This window comes from Eptatretus burgeri, chromosome 14 (genome assembly GCF_056783735.1).
Source record: "Eptatretus burgeri isolate ZD-2024b chromosome 14, Ebu_testis_v1, whole genome shotgun sequence".
Classification (NCBI taxonomy): Eukaryota; Metazoa; Chordata; class Myxini; order Myxiniformes; family Myxinidae; genus Eptatretus; species Eptatretus burgeri.
In genome coordinates this window covers 60,010,660-60,021,507 of record NC_140974.1, presented here as the reverse complement: position 1 = coordinate 60,021,507, position 10,848 = coordinate 60,010,660, and the positions used below count along the sequence as shown (strand labels likewise).

General features: G+C 43.4%; 1 protein-coding gene across 12 annotated transcripts in view; it reads right to left on the bottom strand.

Moving 5' to 3' along the window:
* The window catches only part of CCDC180 (coiled-coil domain containing 180), a 119,836-nt gene that overhangs the window by 98,451 nt on the left and 10,537 nt on the right, over window positions 1-10,848 (bottom strand). For 11 of the 12 annotated variants that reach the window (XR_015051289.1, XR_015051290.1, XM_085855106.1 and 8 more), the window contains one exon: window positions 4,333-4,443. Coding sequence is in view for 9 of the 12 variants with exons in the window: in XM_085855106.1 (XP_085711232.1) it covers window positions 4,333-4,443 (111 nt within the window). In the remaining 3 variants the exon portion in view is untranslated. Of the gene's footprint in view, window positions 1-4,332; window positions 4,448-10,848 lie in introns of those variants that run through there. The other variant, XM_085855116.1, reaches the window with a different exon arrangement.

The following is a 10,848-nucleotide window of genomic DNA, read 5'->3' as shown; positions in this document are numbered from 1 at the left end:
ACGGGTCACCCGTGCCCACTACACTACCCCGGCCCCTCTTGGCCCCTTGGCCTACTCTAGCCGACTAGTCCGGTGCCCGGGGTGCCCTCTAAACAAATACTCAACTTTCCACAGCCACACTCCCAGCCGGTCCATGAACTCTTGCACCCCTCCAAACGGGTTCCGTGCCTTCTCTTGACACCAACAACAAAACGACCTCCTTTTAGTAAATTTGACTACCCACTAGCGAACATTAAACTGACCCCGCGGTCACTTGGGTGGGAATCACTCCTCCCCCCAACCAGTCATTCGCACCATGCATACCACATTCACTCCACTCGCACACTTGGGCCCACTGTCCTACACTCATTCCTCATACACTTTCCATTTCACAACTCACACCAACACTCTATACTGCCATCCTTCTAACTAAATCCCCTAGCTAACTCGTGCTCCCTCGTCATCCCTTACATCAATGCATGTTCCATTTACTCTACGTAGCTAAACTACGTCTCCACGACACATTTCCAGTCTGTCCATGTCTCCAAAAATCCAAAAAATTCCCATTTCCTAAATCTGAACTAAAATCCCTCGAACTAATCCATTCCACGGTCTCCATGTGGAACAACCAACCCATGTCCCCATGAAGCCGGTCTAACTATCTCTAACCCATCCCCCTTACTAGTGCTTCCTGTGCCCCCAGACAGGGGGGTCTTCCACCCCTTGCCCAAGGAATCCTGTTCACCAGAAGCGAGGCTTGCTTTTTTTTTCATGCACCCACCAGCATGGCAACTCGCAACCTCCGCTCTTTTCTGTGACGTCATGGCAGCTGCTTGCGCTTCGCGCACCTCGTCCCTTCTTGGACGGTAACATCCGGCAGGGATTCCCTTCTGCCGGATTTCAACCATGCAGCCACGACGTCACTACGCATTCCAAAGCAAGCCCCACGTTCGAGGGGTTCCCCACGCGAACACATGTGCTCTGCTTGTCGGAGCTTTACAATCAGGCTTGTGTGGAGAACCCGTCTGGTCCAAATCCATTATCCAGCCTACCTTCTGTCCATCCGCGGGATCGGCTAATCCACCGCGTGCGTTTACGGACCGGGCTTCACTCCCGCAGGCGCGCACATGGCGGCCTTGTGCGTTGCACGGCACGGACCCCGCGCGCGCTGCCGTGCAAACCCAGCACAGTCCCCAATGCAGCTACGGCCGCTACTCACCCTTCGTCCACAATCAGGCACCATCGTCGTCGCACTCTCACGCACAAACTTCCACATGCCACGATGCTCATACACCTCGCCATGACACTCGGACACGCGGTTGTGCCCTCTCGCATACCAACTGCCATTTCGCTTTCATACCGCGACCTCACACACGCGGATGCTTTCACACACGGCGCTTCCCCCTTAAACACCTTTTCACTCACGCAATGCGTGCTTTCCAGCACGTATTGCGCCACACTCGTAACCACACACACCGGGACGACCACGCTGGGGATTTGCGCTACCTCAAGCACTCCCGGGGTCTCCATACCCCCCAAGCTCCGCGTGCACCCATTCACAGCACTCGCCCCCTCTACCTCGCAAGACTCGACCAGACTCACCTCGTCGCGAGGATGTCTCCATTGTTCGTTCCCTAACTATGAAATCGATCCGCAGCGCATTCAATCGATTTCTGAACATTTAAACAATGAAAGGTGAGCTATCTAGGGAACAAGCACTTATCGACATAGCTGACTAAAGGAACCTGAATGTTGTGTGCAATCGAATTTCCAAATTCGTAACAATATCAACTGCGATGATGGATTCCATGACCTTGCTGATGATTGCAAGTAAGCTGATAGGTCTGCAGTTATGGGGATCAGTTGTGTGCCTTTTTATGTAGTGCAGTGATGTTGGGAGATTTCCAATGAGATGGAAGATGACCTAATGCAAGTGACACGGTGAAAGGACAGAGAGAGGATGTGAAAGAGTAGCAGAGCAGGTTTTTGAGGACAAGTGAGCTTGTGCCATCGGTCCAGTAGCAGAGTCAGAGTTGAGGAGTGAAATACCTTTCTCAGGTGCAAATGATACAGAGTCCAGGAGCAGTTGGGTGTGGCAGGGAAGGATAGATATCCTGGGTGTGGGGTTGGGGACACAAGATCTGAAAGCAAACACAGAATTAAGGCATTCGGCCTTCTCATGAGCAGAGTCGACTGTGGTGCCATTTGAAGAGAGGGAAAGGGATAGAAGAGGAGCATACCCAAAAGACAGTGTTAACAATGCACCACCAAGTTTTAGAGGAGAGAGACAAGTTTGAAAGGTCATTTTTCAGGTTGGACAGATGTTGTTTTCTCTCCTGAGATTGGACGCACACTTGTTGTGGACTTTTTGAAATGCAGTGAGATTGCCTTCAGTCAGAATAGCCTTCCATTAAGAGAGGGCAAGTTGTTTGAGCTCAACTGCCTCACCATAGGATTTAGTGTACCATGGATGGGAAGAAGGGTTGGATAAATCTAGAATATTGTGTGCAGTTTTGGTCACCGCATCTGAGGAAGGAAATAGTTGCCATAGAGAGGGTTCAGCATTCAGCTACGAGTTGATTGATCCTGGACGTATCTAGACTAAACTATGAGGAAGGTTTGAAAGAGACGGGACTTTTGACATGAGAAAGGAGGTGGTTACGAGGGGATTTGATGGAGATGTTTAAGATAATGTAGGGTATGAAGAAAATAAATACAGAAGAGTTTTTTTTAGCAGAATGCCTGGAAACTGATAGCACAGGGGGAAAAGTTAAATGGTAAAGAAGAGGAAAGTTAGAATGGTTGTAGGGCAGGGGTCTTTCACTCAGAGAGTGGTGAAAAGATGGAATGATTTCCCTGCAAGGATAGTGACAGTTGAATCAGTGGAGAGTGTTAAAATTGAGATGGATAGGTATCTGTAAGTAGTGTACAATGGACGATGGGAGAGTATGAAGATGTCGGCATGATTACATGGGATTGATCAACGTAATCTCTCATGGCCTCCTCCTGCATTGAAGTTCCTTGTACTACCTTGTACAAAATCCAAGAAACACCAACCTTTTTAACATTTTTCAGTTTATGAGTGTATAGATAATTTAAATTATTGGTAAAATAATCACATTCAAATATGTTATAGTTTTTGACTCACCAACACAATTCTTCAACGACCCGCTTCCCTCTCCCCAAACTGTCCTTGCATGCGTCTTCCATTCCTTCTCTCTTACTGATTTTTTTTCTCCTTCCCAACTTCTTTTGTTAGCCTTCCTCCATCATCCTCCACTCCCCTTCCTTTCTTTTCTCAACATGCCCTCTTTACATGCATACATAATAAATATATAGTACTAAATGACCCGTGAACCCGTTGGGTACCTGTTGTGACAACGGTTGATGAAAAAAATCATTTCAAGAAAAAAAAGAAGATAACTCCAGCGAACTATACCGCTGAGGTTGTTTGCAATGATCAAATAATCCCGAAGAGTACTTGACTGAATCGGTAATTTATTTTTAAATAATTTTTTGTTGTTGCCCGATTTGAATGAAACTTGATACTGCGCACCGCAGGTGAATAGTGAGTAAGATGGCCCTAACATTTCTGCGCTTTCTTATACCATTTTGGCTGTATTTTGGGAACATGTATGTTTTTTTTTCAGATCATTGGCATCTCCCGCAATGAGGCTGAGTCCTTGGGCCTCTCACTCAATCACCGCAGGCAGGTCGATGGTCTTTCTGTCTTCTACCGTCTCCTCTCCAGCCTCACCCCCCCTGCTCTCTCTGCAATTTGTCCCCACCATATTTCCGCAGGGCGCTCAAGGTCTGCCAACAACCCCCTTCTGGTAAAACTACCAAAATCACGAATCACTGCTCACCTTCACTCTTTCATTCCTCTTTTTTCCCGCCTTTGGAATAAACTCCCTCACTCTATTCATTCCCATTCTTCCCTCCAGGCCTTCAAAACAGCTGTTCACCACCACCCCCATCCAATCCTCGATCTTTTCTACCCCCAATAATCCACCCAAGCCCACCTCCTTCAAATTCCCTGCTTTCCTTCCTGAAAGTCCCTGTAATGTCCATCTTCTATTCCCCATGTTCCCCATCCCATCCCTCTCCCTTCCACAGATATCCTAATGTCTCTGTTCCCCACTGTTTTGTCCTTCCCGCTCCCTCCCCTCTTGTCTCATGCCCCCCTTGCTGTGCGTTGTGTGTCAGCTCTCACACGAGCCTCGACAAGGTATACAAAAAAAAAAACATACATACATCCATACATACACACATACATACAAGATGAAAGTTTTAGTAATATATAGATGTAAGACTGGTATTCACAAGTCTGTCTCAAGGCTCTTTTTCACCTACCCTCATAGCACGCATCTCTTCAAGCTGTGCAAAGAGTTGGGTTGTTTCACGGATTCGGGCACGGTACGCTTCCCAACTTTGTGCGACACGCTCCCACAACACACGGAAATCCTGAGAAGCAAATAATAGTGGCATCAACCAATAGAGCATAACTGCTGGCCCATTGACAGAATATGACATTATCCAGTGAATTTGTGGCATTGCTTCATTCATATGTGAAACGTAGCATGAACAATTTTCAATCATCAGCGAAATGAGAAAATGCATATCTCACACACACACACACACACACACACACACACACACACACACACACACACACACACACACACACACACACACACACACACACACACACACACACACACACACACACACACACACACACACACACACACTGCACAATGGTAATGGCTCCTGTAAGACCATGATAGTTTTGGAGATGTGATTTTTAAATGATTAGTCCATTCATTCTGATTCCACGAGACATGAATTTTCATGGTTCAATTTAGCGGCTTGTACCCTCGGCAGCAGTCAGAGAACAATGGGGTATTTTTCATTCCCCTTCGCATTAAAGCTGAGTTTAGCTTTGAAACCAAAAGTTTCTTCATTCTTTTGAGCAAAAGATTGGATTATATTACATTTTTCTGCATGGGGATGTTCATTCAAAAACTTCCAATAATGTTTGTTTGTCGTTTAGATTTTTGGCTGAAGCATACACTGCTGTTGTCTTTGTTCCTTTGGGCTTGGGGCTGAAAACAATGAAAACTCAGAGTTTGGTGTGTGTGTGTGTGTGTGTGTGTGTGTGTGTGTGTGTGTGTGTGTGTGCGTGTGTGTGTGTGTGTGTGTGTGTGTGTGTGTGTGTGTGTGTGTGTGTGTGTGTGTGCTGTGGGTGTGCTGTGTGTGCTGTGTGGTGTGTGTGTGTGTGTGTTTGTTATTTTTATTTATTTTTTATGGGTTTGTTTGTGTGTGTGTGTGTGGGTGTGTGTGTGTGTGTGTGTGTGTGTGTGTGTGTGTGTGTGTGTGTGTGTGTGTGTGTGTGTGTGTGTGTGTGTGTGTGTGCTGTGTGTGTGTGCTGTGTGTGGTGTGTGTGTGTGTGTGTGTGTGTGTTATTTTATTTATTGTGTGTGTGTGTGTGTGTGTGTGCATAATTCAACATCTTCTTGATTTGACATATCTGCAACCACTCTGTCTCTGAATATGAATATGATAAAGCAAAATTCTGATGACAATTTGATGACAAGATAATGTGAAGTTTATGATCAGGCCATCAAGGCTCATGGAAGAGCCTGATGATAGAGTGAAAAGATTATGCAGTGACAATGAAGTGGAAGAGAATAGATGAACAGGTTATGGTGAGTAAAATAAACTGCAGCAAGGTATGGAGACTGACATGACAACACAGTTGTTGTTAGAGAGTGCATATTGGACTGCGATTTAATTCTGAATTCATCTTGTTGGTTGCAGAATTATTGAAGCATGGCTGTGTAGCTGAAGCAATGTCTTCACAAATTCAGGCAACGGCAGACAGACACTGAGGCCTTGCCCTGCTTGCAAAACACCAGGGTGACAGTTTATAGCTGAACTGAGATTCAAAGACAGCTCAGAGGTGAATGCACATACCTCCAGGCTATTCCGTCAGTCAAATGAAAAGACAGTGAACTGCTACAATGTAGGATGGGAAGAGTAGGAAAATTTAATGAAGGCATATTTATCATTTCAAAGCTTCCAAATGAAATGAAGAGTTTTCAGAATCAATCGTAGTTAGAAATCGGTTGAAAAGTTCACCTTGTTTCATTTGAACTGGAAATAATGAGACTAAAACGAAGCGTAACTGGTATATGATGGATGCGATGTGTGCCATGTGTTCTCCGAATAAGCGAAATGACATATCCGAAGAGGGTTTGAAGATGAGGTTTGGGTTTCTTGTTGGAGGCATATAATCTGACAGCGGGGGGGGGGGGGGGGTACATATTAAAAAGAGAGGATGTATCCACACTGAATGGCTAAAGTTCATACCTACTTTCATAACACTTGTAGCAGAAATGTCCCTAGTTGATACACTCTGTAAATGCTTTGTTATGTCCTCCAAAGATGCTTAAATGTTTTCAATTGCTTGTAATGACTCACCTTTTTTGATTGCCCATCATACACTCTTTTCTGGCAACTTTTGGAAAGCATAATTAACTTCATCATGGTTCAATCAAACATATGCATGGCTAATGAGTTTAGCTCTCGTCTTGTGAGGCTTCCTGCATCTCCCCTGCCAGCCCCAAACAAGGGATGGAGTGTAAGGCCCTGATCTATTTATCAATGGCACTTCCCAACAAGAGTTCAGAGTGATACACATATTGCTCCCTTACAACAGACAGTTTGGTAGCTTTTTGGTCTTCACGTTATAGTTTCAGGTTCTACACTCAACGCCTTGCTTGTTCTCCAGCTTATAGGCCAGTCATTTTAGCCTCATATTTGGCCAAACTTGGAACAAATTACAACAGAATTTTTTCCACCACAATGCATTTCTTTGAGGTCCCTAGAACACCATACTAAAAGTCCCAAAAAATCCCTATAGGGGAAAGACGTCTAATTTGCATAAATCCAAGATGGCTACCAAATTCAATATTTCAATATATTTTTATTGTATTTTTTCAGCTTATCAACTACCTGACAGAAAGGTCCCCTTTTGTTGAGAATGAGTCACTGTTTAACATAGCTAATGGCATGACAGCCCAGGAAGGAGTCAACGTTGAAAGATCAAGAGAAATTGGAGAAAAGGTTCTCTCCTCAATGTTGGGCAAATCTGTAGAAGCTTTCAAATTCCGCAAAGCTGACCAAGCAGTCACGTTAGCATCACGATCAACTGTAAAGGTCTTGGGTAAATCTGTTACTGTAGATCCCCAGCTGTTATTTCAGCGACTGATTACTGTTCAAGGCCGCTACCAAGATGTGCCATCTCTGTTCCAGTATGAACTCTGTAGTTACCCCCCTGCATTGTTTGAATCATCTTGTCTCCCTCTGCAGCCAAAGAAGGCAGTCCTTGCGGATACCCTTTGGAAAGCTGTGCCAGAAGAGCAACGCAAACCCAGCGGAGATGTCCAGTACGTTCTTGATGGCGGAGCATTGCTTCATAGAGTGCCATGGCCTCGAGGATCTACTTTTGAGAGTGTGAGCCAGCTATATGTTAGATATGTGACACAGAAATATGGTCCTGCTGCCATTGTGTTTGATGGATATAGCGATGATCCAACGATTAAAGATGCCACCTACCTTAGGAGAACAGCAAATTGTGCAGGAGTTGAAGTGCACTTCACAGGTGGCATGGTTCTCCAATCTAAGAAAGAGGAGTTTCTGAACAACAAAGCCAACAAGCAGCGCTTCATATGCTTTGTAAGTGACAAACTGGAAAGAGCAGGATGCAGCGTTGACCATGCGAAGGACGATGCTGATGTCCTTATCGTGCAGACAGCTGTTGCATCTGCCAGAAGCAAGGATACTGTTGTAATAGGAGATGACACAGACTTGCTAGTTCTTCTGCTTCATCATGCTGAAATGAATGCACACGAGCTTTTCTTGAGATCTGAGTCAAAGAAATCAGCTCCACAACAAACCAGATCATGGTGCATCAAGCAAACAAAGGGGTCACTAGGCCCTCACATATGTGATCATATCCTCTTCATTCACGCCTTCCTCGGCTGCGATGTGACATCACGTCCATTTGGATTGGGGAAAGGCTTAGCTGTAAAGGAGATAAAGAAAGCAAAATTCCGTGAACAAGCTGAGGTCTTCAACTCTGTAGAAGCAGCAAAAGATGAGCTGGTGGTAGCTGGAGAAAAGGCACTTGTATCCCTGTATGGTGGTGGAGATGAACGACTCGACGCTCTACGCTACAGAAAGTTTTGTGAGAAAATCTCCAAGGGAAAATCTCACGTGGAGCCCCAAACTTTGCCACCAACATCTGCAGCTGCCGTTTATCACAGCCTTCGTGTTTATTTCCAGATAATGCAGTGGAAAGGAACAAACAGAACTATGAAGCCAGGAGAATGGGGCTGGCATGTCGTAGATGGTAAATATCTACCTAAGCAGACTGACAAATCTCCAGCACCAGCTGAACTACTGAATGTCATATGCTGTGGCTGCAAGACTCAATGCAGCACAAACAGGTGCACATGTCGTCACCAGAATGCAGAGGAATAAGCTGCAGGAATTCTGAAGCACCAGACTTAAGTAACAATTGATAGATATTACCTGCACAAGAGGTGTAAAGAACAGACATCCTACAGTAAGGGCAATCTAAAAACCAAAGTATAGTTACAGGGGCAGGACTTCAAGGGGAGCATCAGAAGTGGCTTGAATTAATAAAAATAAAATGTGGTATTAATAGATTATAATTTTTGTAATCCTTTTATTGCAATAATTCATAAAATGTGGACACCAAGCCCAGGTTTCATGTCTTTCAACAAGGTACAGGGCATACATTTAATTGATGTAAGAATGACTCAGAAAGAAAACAGTGACTGACTTTTTTATACTTAATTAGAAGTGACATTTTAGTTGATAAAGAGTTCTTTCAATGTACATCGATGCTTTATTAATGCCCACTGTCCATGTTAAATATTGTATGATAACAGGGTGACTGATGATTCTACAATGCCTTTTATATGATTGCTGTTGTACATTCCACACCATACTTCGATATTTAATCATCCAGTAACCACCGAATCCATTCATAACATATACAAAATTGTAAAATTTTAAATTCAAGTAAAAACAGTGTCGCACTTCTTTGGTTGAAATTTCTTTGAAATGATTGTTGTTAGTTTTCATAGAGTTTCCCATATTTAAATGAAAATAATTATGATTGCTATAGCGCCCTCTTACCCACAATATACTGAAGCTCCCCTTTAAATCAGATGATTATATCTTATTTCTAGTGGTCTCTTTATATCATCATGCCATGCAACTCTTTTGGTGCCATAATTTGCTGAAGTAAAGAGATTTTCTTTAACTAAAAATTAATTTAAAGATTATTTATAATTAAAACCAGCCTATAATAGGATCAGCATATGCATTCGGCGGCCATTTTGAAAATATGCTAATTAATATGCAAATGAACCTGTCATCAAATCAAATTGTAACCTTTTCCAAATGAAAGCCCAAGGGCAAAAACCCCACTCTAGAACTTTAAAACATTCAAATTGCCCTTCTACAAGTCACATTATACCAAATTATTGAATTTTGGCGGCCATTTTGGATTTATGCAAATTAGCCGTCTTTCCCCTATCAGGATTTTTTGGGACTTTTAGTATGTTGTTTTGGGGACCTCAAAGAAATGCATTGTGGTGGAAAAAATTCTGTTGTAATTTGTTCCAATTAAAAGTTAAAATGACTGGACTATTAAGCATGCTGTTCAACATGTCCAACTTGCTGTCTCCCTCAGGGAGATTATATAGCATTTCACAAAAGGATATCGAATCTGATTCAAGTCATGGCTCTGCTAGGCGGAGTCTTACTTTCTTCATGACCTACAGTATTTCGCTCAAATAAGGAAGTGCTCAGAAGCACAATATTGAAAAATGAAGAAAGCAGTAGTGCTTGGTAAGAATATAAATTCCTTCAGAAGGAACTTCATCACAGGAGTGGCCATTAGGCCCACCAAGCATGCATAATGTTTGCCAACCTATAATTAATCAGTGCTCTATCATGTATAAATGCTGGGCATCAAGCAAGGAAGCAGCAAGTTCCATTTTTTAAGTCATTGATGTGTCAGTGGTTTGGCCAGAGTACAAACCACTGACATCCTAGACTCAGAGCAGACACACAGATCATTACACCACCGAATCTGGTGTTTCAATTCACAGTCGTTCCATGATCAGGTCTACTTTTATAAGTCTAACACCCTTCCTTACTGTACCATTCACTTGAGGACAATGACACTACGGAAGTTGGAAAATAGCAACTTGGCCTAAATCAATACTGTATTTAGGATTTCTATAATACCAGGTCGCTTTTCAAGTGTTCTTCAGCTTTAAGGGATTTTTATCACCAAGTTTCAGGACAGTTTATCCAACTCATTAAAGCCATGAGGGCAAAAACATCAGTTTACTTTGAATTATGATGACTTTTGGTCTTAAAATTATGGTGTTTGAACATTGCTTTCAAAGCACAATTATGACTATGCATAAATGTAGGGTTAAGCCTGGTGTTGGCTTAGCGGTTAAGGTAGCTGGCTGAAGGTCTTCAGGTGTTTGTTGAGTTTGAGCCCCTGTCCTGCCATTAAATAACACAAGGTGGGTTGAATCAGCCTGCCATCTTTCTGAAGTCGGCAAAATGAGTACAAGCTTACTGGAAACAGAGGGCACTGCATCAGTGGTACAGCCACACTCCCAGCAATGATGCCACCAGCAGCCACAGACTGCATACAAAATGAATGAATGAATGAACTGTAGGGTTCAGGTTTGTCAACATTGTTCGATTTTCAAATCTTTAAAACAAAAACTGCGCTTCAATCGAGAAAAC